At 55.8% G+C, this 20,080-nt stretch overlaps 2 protein-coding genes across 4 annotated transcripts; both read right to left on the reverse strand.

Moving 5' to 3' along the window:
- Window positions 1-4,890: 4,890 nt before the first annotated feature.
- SAP25 (Sin3A associated protein 25) lies at window positions 4,891-6,995 on the reverse strand. Of its 2 annotated transcripts, none has more exons than XM_036020747.1 (7): window positions 6,837-6,995; window positions 6,546-6,698; window positions 6,234-6,334; window positions 5,814-5,920; window positions 5,595-5,721; window positions 5,351-5,448; window positions 4,891-5,268 (listed from the first exon to the last, which is right to left on the reverse strand). In XM_036020747.1, exons 1-7 carry the CDS (start codon window positions 6,962-6,964, stop codon window positions 4,966-4,968), a joined length of 1,017 nt encoding a protein of 338 aa, XP_035876640.1. In that variant the 5' UTR covers window positions 6,965-6,995; the 3' UTR covers window positions 4,891-4,965. The 2 variants fall into 2 exon arrangements, with proteins under 2 accessions (XP_035876640.1, XP_028371181.2); XM_028515380.2 differs by having other exon boundaries at window positions 5,571-5,721.
- An 84-nt stretch (window positions 6,996-7,079) lies between these two features.
- On the reverse strand, window positions 7,080-18,796 carry LRCH4 (leucine rich repeats and calponin homology domain containing 4). 2 transcript variants are annotated; one of them, XM_028520325.2, is made up of 18 exons: window positions 18,054-18,795; window positions 14,357-14,501; window positions 14,072-14,198; window positions 13,807-13,912; window positions 11,606-11,742; window positions 11,351-11,466; window positions 11,110-11,209; window positions 10,771-10,861; window positions 10,609-10,685; window positions 10,429-10,490; window positions 10,185-10,319; window positions 9,981-10,049; window positions 9,778-9,887; window positions 9,573-9,656; window positions 9,285-9,370; window positions 8,953-9,090; window positions 8,776-8,853; window positions 7,080-8,470 (listed from the first exon to the last, which is right to left on the reverse strand). In XM_028520325.2, the coding sequence occupies exons 1-18, from the start codon at window positions 18,271-18,273 to the stop codon at window positions 8,273-8,275; spliced, it is 2,079 nt and encodes a 692-aa protein (XP_028376126.1). In that variant the 5' UTR covers window positions 18,274-18,795; the 3' UTR covers window positions 7,080-8,272. The 2 variants fall into 2 exon arrangements, with proteins under 2 accessions (XP_028376126.1, XP_028376211.1); XM_028520410.2 differs by having other exon boundaries at window positions 7,088-7,454; window positions 18,054-18,796.
- Between the last annotated feature and the right edge of the window lie 1,284 nt (window positions 18,797-20,080).

Below are 20,080 nucleotides of genomic sequence, written 5' to 3' on the forward strand. Positions count from 1 at the left end.
GCTGCCCTTCACCAGGCAGGGGGTGGCACAGGTGGACCCTTCTGGCTGAGAGAAGTGTTCTCACCCAGCAGAGCTGAGGTTCTGCCACTTCCTGTCCCTGAGGAGCAACTCAAGTTACCAGGGCAACAAGCTAGAATAAATCTTGTCTGGGTAAGGATGAGGGCAGTGTTGCTAGGGCAACAATGATTAGGCCAGTTGTTTGTCTCTAGGCTTTTTTTGGTGCCCAGCAGGCTAAGTCACCTGCATTGATTATCACCCCATCTACCACTGCTTCTTGCCCAGAACCCAGGCACTAGGATCCCTGCTGCTTCCTGCTTTATCTCTACCCAGCACTTCGGGGTTCAATAACACAAGGTGATCTGGAGCTGCTCTCTGTGACAGCAGCTGTGATTTCACAGGACTGGGGTGCTGCAAGGTAGCCTGGTATGACAAGACCGTTCTGTGAGTAGCTTCAAATCAAACCTGGGGAGTAAGGCTCCAGGCCAGGGGCACAGCAGGTATGTGGGCCCTGTGGGTGCCTGCTCTTTAAAGCAGCACCCAGACTGGGAAGGGGAGGGGTCTGCAGATAGTTTTCTGTGTGCCTGCCACTTTACACATTGGCATATGGTACATAGATGAAGGCTACACTGGGGACTATGGCCTTGAACATACTGTTTTGATGCTACTTACAGATCCACATAACTGCCTCTCCCCGGCCAACACCCACCCATGGTGGAAGCTGCTGCTGTCCCCGGTGCACCATCAGAGCTGGCAGCCCCTCTGCTGCACCTTGGTGGATCTTTGGCTGACCGGGGGAGCAGGGGTCAGGCACCTGGAGGTGAGCCTGGGCACTGCCTGCCGGCTAGCTGGATGCCCACCCTCAGAAGGCTGGTTGGCTCCCACATCTTATTCTCAGCATCACCCTTGAAAAGGTGTTTGAGAATACTAGCTAGCTTCCACTCACACTGCACCTTTGGCTCCCCCAGTATTCCAGCCCCTTCCTTCCAGGACTGTGAAGTAGAGAAGCTCTACCCTCCCTGCTCAGGTTCCCCTGGCCCCTGGACTAGTCAGAAAAAGAATCAGGTTCCCTTGCCTCAGCACTCTTGTTACATCCCATTCTTTACCTGATTGTGCTCCTCCCCAAACACCATCTTTAATGGGGGCCACACATTGCCCAATTCCCCTCCCCCACCTTCAGCTCCCCTCTGTGTATCTTACTTGCCACGATTGATACCATGGGGTCCTCTAAAGCCCTCATCCATGTCACCGGCTGGTTTGTCTCGTAGAGTGTACACTGACCAGTGTCATCTTCCCCCCAAGATAGTTGGTCCATGGAAGATCCTAAGTGAGGTGTAAAAATGTCTGAATTCTAACCCTATCTCAAACCTCTCAGGAAGCAAGGGGCAAAAGGTACCCCCACCAGAGAACCTGTGCTGGGATGAGAGCCTTCTGCTGGTGTATGGTGGCATTTTGGGACCAGTGGTGGTGAAAAGGGGCCGAAGGTAATTGGGCAACATGATGGAAATGCCCCTGGAGGCCTTTTCCTCCATAGGATCTCCTTCCTTGATCTCTTGACCAGGATTCTGCTGGGTATAGGCTGTGCACAGAGGCCAATCCGTAAGTTTACTTATTCCAAGATACCTCCTATCACCCCAAAACCACAGAAAAACAAGCTCCGGCTCCTTGGAAGTCAGCACAACCTGGTGTTCAGTGGTCTGGCTCCTAGGGTTACTTGGGAAGGAAGTGCACAAAACTAGTCCTGAGTAGGAAGGGTACTGGGCGGCTAGAACCCAAGTGGGGAGTGGCAGGAGTCAGAAGAGGGTGGCCTGAGTCAGTCACCGGTGATCCAGGAGTGCCGATGCTTCCAGATTGGATCACTCCAGACACAGTTCCATTCACACTCGCCTCACATGGTCACTTTCCCGGCAGCTCAAAGCAATGGAGAGGTCCCCATGCTCACTCGCCGCCCCTGCCAAAGCCCATTCCAAGTGGGTAGGGTGGAGGCCGCCTCTCCTAGACTTCTCAACTCAAACTTTGCTTCTACCACCTGGTAGGTCTCCAGCACAGGGCGGATGAGGATATCAGGGGGTGGGGGTAGTCTGGAGCTGTTGGCAGAGAGAGGGTGGGGAGGGGAGGCACGGGGATCCTGGTGATCGGAGGCTATTGAAGACCAGTGTGTCCAGGTCACCAAGCAGCCATTGGGGCACACACTGTATGCAGAGAGGAACCAGTGCAGCCCCCCTGCAGTCTGGAGCAGGAGAGAGACTCTGGGCATCAAGATGGGGGACATCCACCTCCACCCCACTTCTGGTCTTTCCCCAGCCCTCTCAGTCCCTCCTCCCTCCACTTTATTGCCTGTGAATCCCAGAGGTGGTGACCCCGTAGCAACACCAGAGCCCCCAAGTTGGCAGACATAGGCCTGACTCCATAGCAGCTCTGTGGCCACCTGAGAAAGCTAAAGTGCCAGAGCCACTGCTGCTTAGTGCTCTGTGCAGACCCACCACGCCTGGTGTGTTATCAAAATGAGAAGTTTCTCATGGGTGGAGCCTTGCTCAAGCTCAGCGTGATCCTGGCCGGTGTGTGCACCATCAGCAAGCACGTGGATGCACAGCAGTGCCACCTGATTATCCTCTACACACCAGATGGCAGCCTGGTCGGTGGTGACCAGTAAGGTAGAGCAACAGGCATGGTACAATGCCCTGCTGGAGGTTCAGGGGGCCCATGTCTGGAGTGGGTGGAGAGGGTTTGGGGGCTGGGGTTGGATGGTCATGGATTTGGTCTATCTGTAGCCTGTCCCTCCCCTAGGTCACTATATCAAGTTCAAATATTAATGGTTTACATTTAGCCAGTTCTCGGAGCACAGTGACTCCAGCCTCCTGTGACCATCAATTGTCCTCCTTGGTCCCAATTCCCTTGAGGACCATGGGGCCCGAATCCTTACTCCATTTCAGGATGTCTGGCCTGTGACCCTCTGCCCCAAGGAGCTGGAGTAGATGTGAGCCCTGGGCAGCAGCGGCTACCACCTTATGCCTGGGTTCAGGATACTAAGCCTGCTGTGGAAGCTGAGAAGGAGAGGTTCCAGGGACACCCTGGCACCGCCACCACTGGCCCTGTTCCTGTAGCTTGTCAGTGTGCTCTGCTGCGGCCATGCAGAAGCTTTCTTCCTGGAGCTTGGCCTCCTGGGCACCCACTGGTCCTGGAGAGCTATGGCTACAGGCACTGGATGCCGGTGGTGGCCCAAAGCATTCACAAGACTGTCCTAGCCGCCATGAAGTGACTTGGGGATGGTGGTGCCCATGGCAGGGCTGGGCTACTCCAGACCCACTGCCCCCAACCTCATGAGACCCCAACCTTCACAGCCCCCATCAAGACATCTGAGCTGTGGGGAGTGACTGGGTGAGAGAAATGAGCAAGCACTCTCCAGACCCTGGGATGCTGGGGATGGCAGACTTTTTCCCCAAGAGGTTAGAGCAGGGAGCCACATGCCCATGGGAGGTGGGAGTGACTACAAGCCGACGCAAGGCGGGAAGCAAATGGATACTTGGTAATGGAACACCCTCTCCTACCTCCTCCTACCCTTCCTCCTGCCCCACCTTCCTGCTGCTGCCAATGCTGCTCCCCACCAGCTGCTCTGGGAATGGGAAGGCACTGATTATATGCCCATGAACTGCTCTCCCACCAGGGTCCTCTTCCTCAAGCTCCCTGCCCCATTCCTACAAGCCAGGGACCAGGGAGCCTGAACATGGGCTCCAGGGCCCACCCTCATTGGGCATTGGGAGAGCTTGAGACCAGCACGGAATCAGCCCTATTTGCAGATGCTGTCCAAGTGAGCCAGGGAGTGTATGTGCACTGAGGACATGGCCCGGGACTACTTAGAAACTCTGTATCGGACCCCCCAGGTGGCCACCTCAACTACACTTGACTTGGACCTGGTCCTCCCTCAGGAGGCAGGAGGCAGCACTCTCAGGGCCAGCGTGCACCACCTCACAACTACCCCTGAATTGAATTCCAGAACCTTGGGGAAGCAAGGGTGAGAGCCCACCAGGTCTAGCTGACCGATGGATGGTGAAGTGGAGGAGAAAAAATGGCTCAGTTAGAAATGCCTTCCCACCGGTTTCCACGTCTAAGGCCCAGACAGCCCCTAGGACCTGTGAACTACAGAGGTGCTGAGCTGCCCCTTAGGGTCAGCTGCTCACTCTGCTCCTCCCCCTTCACTGTGGGAAAGTTCAGGAGGAGGTTCCCCAAGAAGTTGGATTCTTTTAAAACAGAAAATTCTAGAACCATCCCCTCCAAAAAAATCCTAAGTTTCTGGACTTTCTCAACCAAAGCTCTAGTCCTTTCTTTTTCCTGGCACAATTATACAACATCAATCCAGAGTCTCAGGTCAACCTGGCTACCACCCTGGCCTCTGATGAGGACTCCCACAAGGACCTGTCCCTTCCATCCTACACACACCTGCAGTACCTGTCTGTATCTCCAACAAGCCGAACACCTAACCCCCAGCTCCAAGGCTGAACTTCTGGGACCCCAGCACAAGAAGCATGAAAGCACCAGGTATCTCACCTCTAATGTACCTCAAAAATGATGTGCCACCCCTTACTTCCTAGTTTACCTCTCTCAGTGCCAGCCACATGCTCACACAATCCTCCCTTCTCCCAGGCCTGGCAGAGCTGATGGAGTCCTTGCTTCCTATATATTCAGTCTGGGGAAATGTACTGTGGACACCCTCATTAAAAGTGCCTTTCTTGGTCTGCCTGAAAAGGTCTTAGACCCATGTATTCCCCTACCCCACTGTAGGGGATGACCAATGAGTGATAAGAATCTGAGGGGAGGGCAACCAAAGTTGCCATGGAGGAAGAGACCCCATCCCTGCATGGGCACCCCATTCTGTTACCTACCACAAGGAGTCCGTTTGCAAACAAACACTGTTTTATTGTCAACAGAACTGTGTGGGCAAGCAGGGGCCCACTGTGCCCCCAGAGGGTGCTATGGGCGACAAGTGTCTGGGGGCTGTGGGAGGGATGGGTCAGTGCAGTGAGAACAGCTCTGGCCACCAGTGGGGCCTGGATGGTCAGAGACAGGGTCTGGGGAACCAGCAGGGGGCGTGGGAGCTGCTGAGGAACCAGTGCAACTAGGTCTTGGTTCTTCCTGGCTCATCTGCAGGAGGCCAGTGAGGGCGATCAGCTCAGGCCCACTGAGCCAGGCGGTGGAGCAACCAGGCGACCGGGTCGGGTGGACCCAGGGTGACATGATAGGGGGTGGAAGCTGCAGCTTCAGAGAGCCCATCACCTGAGGAGAGAAAAGGGTGAAGTATCTCCTCCTAAGCCTTGCATTAAGGCTGAGATGAGGCCAGGGCAGGAAGAGTGCTTACCTGCTGAGAGGCCTCAGACAGGTACAGGGGAACACGCTGCCCAGGGGGCAGCAGAGGGTCTGAAAGAAAGATATCTCCACCGCACATCACTGGGAACCCTGGGGAGAAGAAGTGCTAGAATGAAGGCTGGGTGGGCTTCCCATCCCAGGGAGCTCTCCACCAGTTCCTGAGGTGTTCACACAGCATCAGTCTTGAGCCTGAGGGGACCAGGGGAAGTTACCTGCATCCCTGGGCACCTGCTCACTATTCTGATGTCCTGTTGTGGCCAGGGGCCTGCAGCCCCTGCCTAAGGCTGCGTCATAGAGTGGCCAAAAAGAGGGATGACATAAAGTCCGCCCTGAGAAGGAGGCACCGGATGCACAGCTGGGCCCCTGTGGAGGGTCAGGAAAGATCACTATTCAGCCTCCTCCCAGAGCATCCTTGCCTCACTCGGTGGCTGGGGCCATAGGTACACCCTACTTACCCACACCAGCTGAGGTCCTGCTTTAGCCTTGTAGTTGGGGTCCCATGGTGCCAGTAGGGTCATCCTTGAGGGGGCCACCTCCCAGGCCATCTGAGGGGGAAGGGGAACTGGGGTGGGGAGAAGTATGAAAAAATTAAAACTAGCTTGCCCTGGCTGGTGTAGCTCAGTGGATTGAGCACTGGCCTGCGAACTAGAAGGTCACTGGTTTGATTCCCAGTCAGGGCGCATGCCTGGGTTGCAGGTCAGGTCCCCAGTAGGGGGTGCACGAGAGGCAGCCACACATCGATGTTCCTCTCCCACTCTTTCCCTCCCTTCTCCTCTGTCTGAAAATAAAATCTTAAACAAACAAACAAACAAAAACAGGCTCAAGCATCAGTGAAAGGGTATTGAGGGGTAGAGGTGTCAAAGCCAAGTACCTACCTGGGGTTTCCCGGGACTGCCCAGACACCAGACCTGAGGGGAACTGGGCCAGCAGCTGTTCTCTCTGGATCCCAGAAGGCCCTGGGGACCAGGATAGAGGGCTGGGAGGGGAAAGATGGGGAGGTACTGAAATGCCCCAGTAGCCGCCTACCCCCTTCCCCTCCAGGTCTGAATACTTCCATGGCAAAGCCAAAGGTGCCTGGTAGGAGAGACTGAACATACCCATTGTTCGGTGTGGACCACTGAGATTTCCTCACACGGTGGGACCCCCTTTGTGGGATTTCCCTCAAGAGCCTCCAGCATGCCCCTCACCTGTCCTGTGGGGGTGTACCTGGTCCCCCCACGGCTTCCTCTCCAGAGTTCCAATCCTTGCCAGGGCCACTGCATGGTGAGGAGCCCTGTTCCTTAGGCGCCTGCTCCTTACCCCTGTCCCACCGCGGAGAGGGCCAGGGCAACATGCCGCGTCTTGAGAGAGGGAAGGGCAAGCACGCACTTCTGTGCCCTTCGCTGCCCAGGTGTCCCACCTCACCTGCCTTGCCCCTCCCTGGCCTCCAACCAGCCCCCACTTCTGCCGGTCCAGACGAGCACAGGTTGCCCGCCCACCTCACACGGCCTCGCGGAGACGCCGACGCTGGGCGCATTTCCGGGCCACGTGGCTTGCTCCCGCTGGGGGTCCCACGGGCGCCCCCTGTTGGCGGGGTCAGCGCAGCCACGCCTGCCTTCAGCTCCATGTGAGGGGCACTGAGCGCAGGTCACATTGGAACCCAGCCATGGGCATAAAGGCGATCCCTTTCCGGCTTTCACAGCTTTCATTCACAAATACCAGACACGCGCACACACACACGGCAACTTTGAGACCTTCTGGCTCCTTTATTGCACTTGACACAACACCTGGTGCCTCCTCTTCACCCCCATATCCTCAGCCACACCCACAGGAGTCCAGGTGTCTCTCTGGGCAGGCCTGCTTCCAACCTCTTGGGTAAGGGGTGCCTGAGGAACAGGGCCAGGCCCGAGGCCGCCCCTCACCAGTCCTTGCTAGAGAGCGGAGCCCGGGCGTGGCAGTCTTCTGTTCCTGGGTCCCAGGCTGGTCGTGGCCCTGTGCCCCTACCTCAACCCCTAAGACTGTTCCAGCAGTGCGTGGACGACAGCAGCGATGTGGGGGAGGCCCCTTCCTGGAGCCCCCTCCTCTTCCAGGATGTGATGGGGCTGGCACAGGGACTCCTGGGGGGGAGGGGCCCAGATTAAGTCCCCCTTTACATCTTCACCTCTGGGCTTCCCAGCCCTTGGCAGAGAGCAGGGTGGGAGACACCGTAAAGGAGCCTGGTCAAAGGGAGCTGACAATGTAGGGGCTTCACAATGTAGGAGGTGAAGGTCAGGGGCACCCTGGACATGGCTTGGGGGACAAATGAGATGCAAGGAAGCTGCCAGTAGATAACAAAACAAAGATACACAGGGGCTGAGGCTCAGGGTGGAGGGAAGACCTGCCATTTCCAGAGGGAAGTGCTGGAGTAGGCAGGCTGGCACACAGAGCCCAGTGAGCACTGCCGGGACTGGGCCTGGCCACAGGAGGAGCAGACGCAAACACACACACACACACACAAGCAGCCATGGTCTGTACATTTATACAAGAAACAGGGACCCAGCCTGGGTCCTGCATCTCCTACAAATATAGAGTTCTCTCTACAAAATATAGATAATTTAGTCCCCTATATCTGGGGTGGGAGTTGAGGGTGGAGAGTGAAGACTGGGAGGTTAAGACCCACCCCCTCTGGGGAAGCAGAGGGCAGGGCTGGGTGGGAGAGGGCATGAAGTAACCATCAGCACTGAGAGGGGAAGGGCTACAGGAGGACAGCCAGAGGCTGGGGACCCAGGGTCTGGGGGAACCAGAGTGGGGCCTCTGAGGTCAGTGTTTGTGAGGGGATAAGGGTTCACTAGTGTCTTTGGTAGGGGCTGAAGGCACCACCGGTGGGCATGGGGTTGTACAGGAGTCTTATAAATAGAAATAGGGTGAGGTGGTGGTGGAGGGGTGACTTCAGGTCCTAAGAACCCAGGAGCCGAGTGTAGATGACATAGAGCAGCAGCATGAGGACCACGTAGAAGAGGATGAAGCCACCCAGACCAGAGGGAGGCCAGAGAGGTGGGGGTGCCCTGCCCCCCACCCACTTCACGGCCTCCAGGGTGGTCCACAGCCCTCGGACGGTGCCCTGGAGGACATCCGAGGGCGAGCACAGGTCAGCCTGGGAATGGAGAGTAGGACACATGGACAAGGACAAAGGCAGATGTCAGCAGTAGCAGCAAGACAATCCTTTCCACCCCCTGCCCTCACATGCCAGGACCAGAGCCACACCAACATGCAGAGTGCAGGGAGCAGGGACATGCAGGGAGGGGAGGCATGCAGGACAGAGGCTTCCTTCTGGGGAGCAGACACCCCCTGTGAATGGAACCCCACCATCCCAGCAAAGGGCTCAGCTAACCCCAGGAAGCCACCACTCTTTATAGAAGAGACCAGCCCCGGGCTCCAGAGAACACTGCCCCCCCATACCTCAGGCACCCCCATTTTTCGACAGGCTTCTAAGAAACTCTCCACATTCTTCCGAGACTTGAGGGTACTGAGTTTTGGCTGGGGATGTGTAAGAAAGGAAAAAGAGAAGAGGGTAAGGGAGGGGGCACAGGAGTCCCCTGTCCCATTCCCTACTTCCCATCTGGGGCACCAACTAACCACAGCAGGTGAGGGCACATGAATGAAGGGCACGGAGCGGGGCCTCAGCTGGTTGGCCAGCTGACAGAGGATGACACCATTGGCCAGAGCCTCTGCCAGGTCCTCAGGCAGGGGCCGCTGCAGCTGCGACTCAAGAACCTGCAAGGCAGGTAAAGAAGTGGGGGTGAGGGGTGAGAGGCAGAAACGTCCGAGTCAGCAGAGAACCCCGCCCTGCCTCCCCCACCCTCAGCCAAGGCACCAGGATGTAGAGATGATACTGAGGGACGCCAGGGAACTCCAGGAGGTGCCACGCTGAGTCCAGGCCCCACCCACACAGATCCCACCTCTCTCACCTGGCGCAATTGAGCCGTCAGTTCCTTCTCGTCCAGAGGCGGGGGCAATTGCCGAGGTCTCAAGACAGAGTCTGGTGAGGAAGGACCTGGAGAAAAGGAGGGTGTGTGAGCTGTCTCCATTACCACCTGTTGACTTTGGACTGCAATGTCTGGCACCCACATCTCCTGTCTCAGTGCTTATGGGATTTTCAACATAAAAGGACAATTGACCAGAGAATTCCCAGGCCAGAAGCAGTGACTACAGCCCAGGGGTTAGTGCTGGGTTAGTACTGGGGAGGGGCGACCCACCTGAACCAGTCTGAGAGGAAGAACGGAAGAGGAAGCTGTTTGGTCTCTGGATGGAGCCAAGTGGCCGGGGAGCAGGGGCTGTCACTGGGGGCCAGAGGCAGGGGACAGGGACAGGTGAGAAGATATCCCTTCAGTGTCCCACTCTTCCACCAGGCCACCCCTCACCTATACAGACCCCATATTCTTCCTAAAGCCCCCATCACACCTGGTCCAGCTATAGGAAGGGGCTCCTGGGAGGTGGGGGCTGAGATGGGGGAAGAAGCTCTCTGTCCCCCTGAAGCTCCCGCTTGGGTAGCACTGGACTTGGGCATGCCGCTGAGGAGAGACAGAACGGGAATTAGAGGGGACGGGCAGGGGGGAAGGTGTGCAGGGAGAGGCTCAGGGAGGTGGAGTCTGGAGGACACATACTTGTAAGTGGCCTGAGTGGATGAGGCAGCAGCACCTCCACCAGCAGCCCTGACCCCCAGCTTCAGAAAACTAGAAAGTGAAGGAGATGCAGAGCCAGCAAAGTCAGGCAGGGGGCTGCCAACCCCAAGGGGCAGAGTACCTCAGGAGGGCTCATTTCCACTCACTTGCAGGGCCACCACCCAGCAGTAGCCCCTTTACCCGCACCTGTCCTTCCTGGGGGCCCCCCACAATCCACTCTGCTGCTGCTGCTGCTGCTGCTGCTGCTGCCGCCGCTCACGCTCCTGCCACAGCTGCAAGGTATCTGGGCGCCGCCGCTCCTCCCCAGCCAGCTCTTCCCTCCTGAGGGGCAAAGGCAGGATGCAAGGGGTAGAGTAGGTCAGGGAAGAGGAGAGAAGGTACAGGGAGATGGAGTAAAGGGAGGAAGTGCTGGCTCTGGTGCCTCTGGTACCTGCTGCTTGGTGCCCTCTCCCCGTCCCCTGCCACAGGGCTTAATTCTGGTGGCCGCTGCTCCTGGAGAAGGAAAAGCAGAGGGCCTGAGGGAGTACCTGGCCTCCAAGCCTGCAGGGGCCCCTCCTTCCAGCTCTCCTCCTACAACAGATGGACACACGGACAAGGGCTGGCCCCTCACCTTGGCAGCACCTCGCTCTTCATCCTCCCCCGGCATGTGGCTGTCAATGAAGTCAATCTGCTCAGGATCTCCATCACCTGGTGAGGCAGGATGTGTCAGCACACAGAAGGGTGCCTTTAGGCTTGTCCACCCCTCTCAGCCCCAGGGCCCCTGACCACTCACCACAGACATCCTCCTTCCGCTCCCTGGACCCCCGAGGCTCCCGGGCCAGCTCCGAGATCCGGAATGACAACTCCGAAAACTCGTCCGTTGACTATAAATGCAGAAATGAAAAGATGGAAGATGGTTTCTCTGTAGTGCTGGGGGGATCGTGAGTACAGGGCCATGGGGTCTGCTGCTGAGCCAGCCCTTCCTCAGGACACTTGGGTGAGGGAAGGAGGAAGGCAGCTCCAGCCACCACCTGTCACTCTGAGATTTAGAGGGAACAGGCCAAGGGCCGAGGCTCAGATGTTCTCCCCCAGGGCTGACACTGCCAATGTCCCTTGGAAAGGGGGCACTTACCTCATTTCCAGACCACCTCTTGCTGCCACTGTCAACGCTGTGGAAGCCTGAGTCCAGTCCGCCATCGTATCGACGTCCCGGAAATAAGTCCTCAGCTGGGCTGGGGCCAGCCAGGGAGAGCTGGTCAGTCTTACACTGGGCAGCGACCCCCCACCCTCCCTGTGAAAACCACGGGGACCCTGGTGCCAGGAAATGGCATTAGGAATCCAGGAACTTCCTTCCTTCCCATGCCCTTCTTTACCAGGGACTAAAACTCGGGGGGCGGGAAGGTGCCAGGTCCCCCAGCGCAGCACCCCCACGCCGCCCAGCCTCTGTTGACAAGTACTTGAAGATGTGAAGTTTCCCCTTCAGGCAGATCTAAGTGTAAAAAGCATGAAAGGAGTTAGGGGGAAGAAAGGGGGCACCCAAGATCCTGCTTGGCTATCAAAGGGACCCACTGCCCACTCCTGCCCAATCTCAGCCTGTACCCAAGGTCTACCCCAGGCCCACCTCTCACCTGGGCAGGCGGGCTTTGCAGGGGGTTGCTGTCCAGTAGAATGACTTGCAGGTGCCTGAGACGGCAGAAGGAGACTGGGATGCGGGAGATGCGGTTACAGGAGAAATCCAGGCGGACAAGAGGAAGGTCCCCCAGCTCTGGGAGTGGGTGAGGGAAGAGATAGGAGTATGTTCACAAGGTGGGACCTTGTGCTTATTTCCTCTACCCTGTGCTTCGACCAACTAGTCACCCCTGGGCCCACCACAGCCTCTGCCCTGGCTGACTGAGGTTACTCTGCAGAATCAGCCTCCCTGCTCCTGTCTGCACTCAGATATGGCCCACCTTCAGGCCCCCTCTCCCCCATCAGGCCTACCGACTTCAGCTCCTGCCCCTCCTAGGTGCTTCCTCCACTTCTCCTCCCCGCCCACTCCCCAGTCCAACCACTCCTTCATTCTCAAGTGACCATCACAAGCCCCAAAACAAACTGATACCTCCTTGCTCAAAAACTTTCCATGACTTGCAGCTGGGGCTGCTGGAGGTAAGTGGGCTGTGCCCCACACAAAGGTACCCAGGCAGGAGGGGCTGTGATCCCACCCACATTTCGCTAGCCGAGCCCTGCCCCTGGGTGAGACTCTGCTTGCCCATGGGTAGGGTTACCTTTGTCTAGTTCTCAAAAAAGCACTGCTGTATTCGTGGTGGCCCGAGACACAGAATAAAAATTACTGCTGCCTGGCTGGGCACAGCCAAGGTGTCCATGATTCCTACCTCACTGCCCATCCTCATACCACATCAGACAGTCCTCTCGCCCCTTGGCTTCTGCACAACTAGGAAAATGCCACTGTTCTGTCCATGCCTCTTTCAAAGTGCCGCTCACCACCTCCTCCATGCTGCCTTTCCAGACACTACATTGGAATTCATTGCTCCTTCCTTTGTGTCCCCAGGACATTTTGCTGGGGTCTCTTTTATGGCCCAGAGAGAGCCCTGATCAAATGCTTATTTGTACACCTACTGACTCAGAAGAGGACCAGGGTATGAGTAAGGGGGAGCCCAGAAAAAATGGATTACCACCTGACTCCTGTCTCTTGTTCCTCAAAACCAAGGTTAGCGTGGCACAGGTCCTTTCTACCTAGCCCTGGCTCGCCTTTCTAACTGAATTCATGCTGAACCGAGCTCTCTCCCACCCACATGATTTGCACATGGGGTTTCCTCTGCCTGGGAGGCAGAGGGCGAACTCTCCTTCAAAGGTCAGCTCCTGTTTCACCTCTGGAGAGAAACCTTCTTCAAGTTCCCCAAGCAGAGCCTGTGCTTCCTCCTAGCTCCTCCTTCTAGCTCTGGTAGCTCTCTAAGTATCCCTCTGCTGGTCTCTCCTATTAAATTTAATTAAGCCATTAAATTTTCAGAGATGGCCCCAGATCTGAGTGACATTACTCACATTTACCTGGTCCCCACCTAAAGCACAAGGAGCACATACACAAAACAATGCTGGCTGAATGAAAGAAGGTGTGGCTGCTTTGGAGCAGAGGCTATCAAATGCTGGGGTGCATCACAATTAGCTCATTAAAACGGAGCTGCTTGGGCCCAGCATGTGGCCCCACTGATTCAGATTCTCTGGGGAAGAGGCGCAGGGCATCAGCTGACTCAGGCGAGAGCTCCTGCTGGGGTGAGTGGTGACCCTGGATAACCTTGAAGGCTTCTTCTGTCCTTGAGATTCTACAGGGAGCCACTGCACTCACCTACTCCCCTATGTGTGTCTTTCCCCACATTTGTAAAATAGAGCTAATAACACATGCCTTGCCAGCCTCAGTGGGTTGCTGGTCAAGAACAAATAGAATAATTTACAGTCTGTTTCATACAATGCAAAACCCTGGCAAATTGAGCATAATTTTTTTTTAGATTTTATTTATTTATTTTTAGAGAGAAGGCAATGGAGGGAGAAGGAGAGGGAGGGTAACACTGACATGAGAGAAAAACATCAATTGGTTGCCTCTCGTACCTGCTCTGTCAGTCTGGGGACCTAACCCGCAACCCAGGCATGTGCCCTGGTGGGGAATTGTATCAGCAGCCTTTCGCTTTGCAAAACAACACCCAACCAACTGAGCCACACAGGTTAGGGCAATTAAGCATGAGTTTTCTGTGAAGATTCCTTTTCCCTCTCTTCTCCAAGGCAGTCTGTCTTTCTCTTCACAGCCCCCACCCCACACCCAATTCTTCATTTTCCTCACCATCAGGCAGGGTGCTGAGCTGGTTCCTCCGGACATTGAGATCGCGCAGGGAAGGGAGGCTGCACAGCTCTGTGGGGAGGGACTGCAACTCATTGCTGCTCACGTCCTGGAATGAGGAAAAAAGTCAACAGAACCATTGGAACCTGTCTCCTGTCTCTGGCCACCCGCTTTAGTCTTAGGCTTTCCCCTAGGGCACATCCTGCCTTTCCTCAACCTCCCACAAAAAAAGCCCCTGGTGCCTGGCCCTGCTCCTTCTCATTCTCACAAGTTGCCGCAGGCTTCCCAAGGTGCTGATGTCAGGAGGCAGGGCTCCCAGTTTGTTGTTGCTGACAATGAGCACCCGCAGAGGCAACTGACAGATGTAGGATGGCAGCGATGACAACTGGTTTCGGCTGCGGAAAGAAGAGAGGCCGTGGGCTCACTCCCCGCACAGTGCACCCCAGTGTGGCCCTCCTCCATAGGTCATCAGGAGGGTCACCCAGGGTACTGTGCACTGATGCTTGGGGCTGAGAAGGATAAGCTGCACCCTCCCCTGGTTCTGCCTCCCTACCTGAGGTTGAGGTAGGTGAGGGCTGTGAGATTCCCCAAAGCTGGATTCAGGCATCTCAGGCAATTGTGGTACAGGCTCAGGCCCTCCAGGGACACCAGCTGGCACGCTGCCTCTGGCACCTCAGGGAACCGGTTGCGGGACAAGTCTAAGGGAAGCAAGAGTCAGGGGAGAACTGTGGAGATGTCCAGCTTGGGCAGGAAGACCTTGAACTTTTCCAGAACCATGTGCCCAGCCCTCTAACGCCCCAGCAGACCTGAAGAGTCAGGCTTATAAACATGGGCTACCTGCAAAGAGAACAAAGCCTTCTGCAGACTGGAGCACATTCCAAGCATGACCAGAATGGCAAAGGGAAGGCAAAGGCCTTAGGGTCACTGGGCTGGAGATGCCCAAACTTGGGGCGGTGGGTGGGACAAGCCATGAATGCTGTCTTCAAACAAATAAATGAAGGGCTACCCTGAAAGGGTGTCTGGAATCTGTAACTCTTGTGGTTCCTGTTGCTCTGTGATGCCAGGAGAGGTGGAAGACAACCGTCTTAGGAGAGTGCTGGTGCTCCAAAGAAAATGGCAAGGCGATAGAGCTGGGAGGCTCAAGGTAAGAAGATGGACAACCACTTGAGAAACCCACTGAGAAAGCCCATCCTTCCTCAGGAGCCCTGTCTCCCAACCTCAACCTGTTTTCAACCCAGGGGAAAAACCAAAGGTCATTACAGCCTGACTCTAGAGTTAAGGCTCCTAACACTGGACAACAGTTTTTCACCAGTCCCCGGGATTAGCAAGCCAGGTCCAAGGATCTATGAAGTAACAGACTCCCCAGGACCAGGAAGGAAATGCAAGTCAACCAAACTGGAGGTGGGAGGTAGAGTCCTCTGGTCCCTCCCATCCAGGCACACCTTCTTCAAGACTGGCTCATTCCCACCCTCTTATAGCTCCACCAGCCCTCCTCTACTTCCTCTCTTCCACCCCAGACTTCAAGCAATCACCTCCTTTGCGTTGAACACAGACACTAGTGGAGAGGGTGGAAAGGAGGGTAGAGTCTATTACTGACGCCTTAACTCAGGTGGTGGCTTACTATTCAATGCAAAGAGTCAGGCATTTGGGTTCCCACCAGTCTGAAGGCACTCACTGCTTAGACTTTTATGCCTGGGTTTATGTTTCTTCTGCTTAGCCTGTATTGGGAGGAGCCTGGGGCCTTCTGGGGGAAGTCCTAGGCAGCAGTACTCGGGTGAGCTTCTTAGATGGCCCTCCCAAGGGAGGAGTGAGCAAAAGCTGAGGGGAGGAGAAGCTGGGGCATATCCCCCAAGGAAATGGGTCTTGTGACAGGAAATGAAGTAGAAATAATCTGTCAGGTACTGACTCCAGTGGGCCCTGTGTTTGCAGGGATGACAGTCTGATACCCCAGGGATTGTTCTCTCCCTTTCTGCTCCCAACCCTGGTGCACACAGACCTGTCACAGGAGAAGACGGCTCCGGAGAGGGTGGGAGGACCACATGCAGTCTTCCTACTCTCATCCTCCACCTGCCCACTTTCTCTGCATCCACCAAATGTGTGCACACACATATGTATGGATGAGTGGGGAGGAGAACAATTTATAATGGGGTGAGCAGGTGGCGAGGGGCAAAGCTAGGAGCGGAAGGGAGCCCAAGCAGGAGGAGGCAGGGCACAGGAGGCACAGGATGTGGTCTGTGAGAGAGTGAGCTACACTTCTCCTTTGTGAGGGTGGCCCCTCCTCCCATCTCAGGAGTCACCCTACTACCGGGCGCCAGGAATACAGTCCAAGGGCTAAGAGGGACCTGTGCCATAGGAAACATGCATGGAAAACACTGGTTCAGAAAGTACTGGGAAAGCAGGAGAAGGTTGGAACTGATTCTGGCAGCAGAGTGGTGATGCTTTTAATCTGGGTTGGAGGGCAAGGAGGTGTTGAAGGACAGGGTACCGGCAACACTGACTGTGTTTTTGTCACTTCCCCTTTCCGCCCTAAGCTGTAAGCACCCTGCTTGAGGAGAGGGAACAGAGAAGAGAGTTCTGGACAAGATAGATCCCACCTGGCCTAGAACCTGGGTCCTGAAAGGACGGAGGATTCCTGCACAGAGAGCAGGGCAGAAAGGGGTTCTCAGAAAGCAGGAATTTTCCCACTTCGCTACACAAGCTTGCTCACAGGAGAACTGGCTGCACCCTGAGCCGGAATGCTAGGGGAGGAGGGGAGAGGGGGGAGAGCTGGGAAGATCAGGGAGTTCTTGGTAGTTTTCCCCAGGAGTCCACTCAGAGACAGAGCCCTAAGGAAGTAAAGAATAACATTTGGTCTTTGTCAAAAAACAAGCAAGGGGGAGGGGAAGGAGAACAGACATCGAGTGTCACACAGCTGCTGAGGTCAATCTGGAGCTTGGGGGTTAGGCGGCTCGGAGAGACAGAGAGGATGGCTCCTGGGGCTCACCCATTCATTCTCTGAACTCACTCACTGCATAGTGGGCAAGTTCATTTACCCAGAGACCCAAGAAAAGTGGGAAAGTTAAAAGTGGTTCTTCCCAGGACAGTAGGGGATGAGTGTGTCTGTGCCATTTCAGTGTTTTCAGGTAACCAGGCATCTGCTAGGGGAGAAACGCAGTCCCATGGCAATGTCAACAGTGAGGAGGACACTGACCCAACCCCTAGTCCCACCCTGGGCTAGGCTGGGGTGGGGCTTCGGGAATGCAGTCCTCCTCCCTTCTTCCAATCCACCCTGCCACACACACACATACAGCTGCCAGGCCAAGGTCATAGGTTGTCTCCAGAGCAGCTGAGGCCTGACTCACCTGTCATAGTAGAGTCCCCCAAACCCCACCATCAACAGACACCGGGGTGGAGGAAGCATGATTAAAAGGATCCTGCGGGTGGGGGAGTGGAAGGATAGTCAGACAGTCTCTAGGTTTCCAGCACTCCTAGCAAGAAGATAAGATTTCCTTCCTTCTAGCAACTGCCTCAAGTATCTTCCCCAGGGGAAAGCAGAATCAGAAATGGGAATTCTAGGGTCCCTATGAGGTCACAGGCTCCACAGTGACCTCATACACGTAGGAAGGAGGAGGAGTCTCAGATAAGAGGGTCAGGAATAATGGGCGGAAGAGTTGGGGAGAAAAGAGGGGTGGTGAAGATTTGCTTCTTTCCCATAGGCTGGCTGGGCGAAAAGTGAAGAGGGCCGGGGACCTTAGGGGGCGGGACTACAAGCAAAATAAGCAGAAACAACAGGTTGACAAGGACAAATCCATGGGAAAGGCGTCCTAAGTCTCCTGGGATCTCGGTGGAACGGGGAAAGTTGCAGACGAAGTGGAAGAAGAGAAAGGAGTCATTAGAGGGGTTCATGGGGGCTGCTTTATGGAACGATCAGAACTGAGGTTGAAGAAGCCATGCAAATAAGCCAACCAGGTGAGGGGCGGGACCATTCTACAGGTGCGCCAATATGCAAATAAAGAGAAGCGAAGGGCGGGCAGATCACAACATTCCGCCAGGAATTCGGGGCTTACCCAGCAAATGAGAAACGCAGTCATTGTCTAGTAGTTCTTAAGGTGGGGAGGGGGTAGTAGCAGGCTTATGCAAATCAGCAGAGTAAAGAACACCGACTGACTGCCAGGTGAAGGACCAGACTCCCCCTCCCCGGGAGTAGCACACGAAGGGGCGGGGCTATTCAAATGAGGGTCTCATCTGGGCTCTAGGCCCGGTGCACTCACCAGCCTGGGTGATGTCTGACAGATCGTAGCTGCGGGCCGCGCCCCGGGGGAAGTGCTTCAAGCGCCGGTTAGACAGGTTCAGGGTCCCGGTAGCCACGGCCTCCTCGAGGGCCCGCTCTGCACTGCGGCTCCCAGGCAGACCCGGAGATCCTGGAACAGAGTTTGTGGCCGCCGCCTCCTCACCCCCCGAGGAGAGTGGGGCCGCCACCACCGCCGCCATCCGCTCCCGGCGGCTACCGCTGCCTGACTGACGGGACCGGCCGTCCCCTCTTCCCCCCCCACCCCCTCCTTAGAGCCGCCGTAGTGACTTCAAGGGGGAGGAAGTGGGCCCAGAGACCAGGTGGACCAATCGCGGTCCCTAGACGCGTAGGAAGTGGCTAATCAGAACCCGCCAGGGGGTGGAGACTCCGGCGCAGAAGTGAGGCCAGAGAAAGGAGGAGGACTAGAATGGAGCTCTCGCCAACGGCCGACGCTTCAACCTGGCTCGACCTGTGCAGCCGCATCCAATCACACTACTTAGGGCTAGAGATAGAGCCAATCAGGTCCAACCAGGAGGCGGGAACGCCAGCGCTCAACTAGAAGGGATAGGGGCAGGGAGACCAGAAGGCCGGGGCGCCTAGTCCTCTTCTAATGAAGACCAATCGCAAGCCATATACAGGCGAGTGACTGACAAGGAAGCCAATTAGATTTTCTGAAGGGAACCTAGCCCGTTCGCTGAAAGACGGGTCTACCTACCAATAGCATGGGAGAAAAGGAGGTCCCTTCGCTAAGGAGGAGGTGCATGAGCTACAACTTTTGAGACTAGGGTAAAGACCGTGAGCGCAGCGCACGTTTGGGTTGGAAGCACTGCAGATGCAGTAGTGTGTACGAAGTGTGTTTTAAGGAGCGAGCCAGCTTTGAGGCCATGAGGTAGACCGGGGAGTGCTGGACAACGCTGAGACCCGTGCACCAGGGGGTCGTTCAGTGGAGGCCATTCCGACTGCGGAGGCTGAGGCTCTGCGATGATCAGTGGAGACCCAGCGGGCGGCTTCCAGAGCCTAAGATGACCCGCTCAACTTTTGGAGGGAGGGTTCCGGGAGCCCGCGAAAACTTCAAGAGCTGCCACCCGGCCTACCAGCCCAGCCAGAGGAGCGCGCCGGGTCAGGAATTGTGTTGACAAGACTGGGGGATTAGTCTAGAAAGGACCGTCTCTCATCTAGAAGTCCTCTACTTTACAAATGTGGAAATTGAGGCGGAGGGAAGTGGATGAGTTGGTGGGAGCAAACAGCAAGGTGCTGACACCTTGCGCTAGAGCCCAGACTTCCAACTGCGTCAGCTTTTACGGTGGGCTTTTTCTGTTCTCCCCCGCTGCCTCCTGGGGTGAAATGGAGTGAATAAAGGGACCCAGAAATGAGAGGAAGCTGACTATGCTTTTTTTGTCTCAGAGCGATCTAACATCCTTTTAGATGACCTGAAGACTTTAGTAGCCCACCTTAGTACGTTAGTAGTTGTCTATCCGCTCATAAATCACATCTCAGATATTGACATTCCTAAAGATTTATTGAATTATTAAAATTTTGTCCTAGCCCTGGCTGTGGCTCAGTGGATTGAGTGCCGGCCTAGGAACTGAAAGGTCGCCGGTTTGATTCCCAGTCAGGGCACGTGCCTGGGTTTCCGGCGAGGTCCCCAGGTGGGGGTGTGCCAGAGGCAACCGATTAATGTACCTCTCACACACTGATATTTCTTTCCCTCTCTCCCTTCCACTCTTTCTAAAAATAAATAAATCTTTTAAAATTTCATCCTAGGTAACCTAAACCAGCTGTTTACTGGTCACCATGAATCAGAGAGTTTGATTGGGTGGGTCCGTTAGCCAGTAAACCAAGTCTGTAATACTGTGCAGCTCAGCTGGCTAACCTGGACTGGGTTCCTTCGAGCCCTTGGAAGAGCCAGCTACTCCTTGGATTTATTGGTGCAGATCTGCCCCTACCTGGACAGACACAACCCCAACTCCTGTTTCTCCTCAAACATCACTCTCCCCCTTTCCCCCA

The sequence above is a fragment of the Phyllostomus discolor genome, chromosome 3 (genome assembly GCF_004126475.2).
Source record: "Phyllostomus discolor isolate MPI-MPIP mPhyDis1 chromosome 3, mPhyDis1.pri.v3, whole genome shotgun sequence".
NCBI classification, from domain to species: Eukaryota; Metazoa; Chordata; class Mammalia; order Chiroptera; family Phyllostomidae; genus Phyllostomus; species Phyllostomus discolor.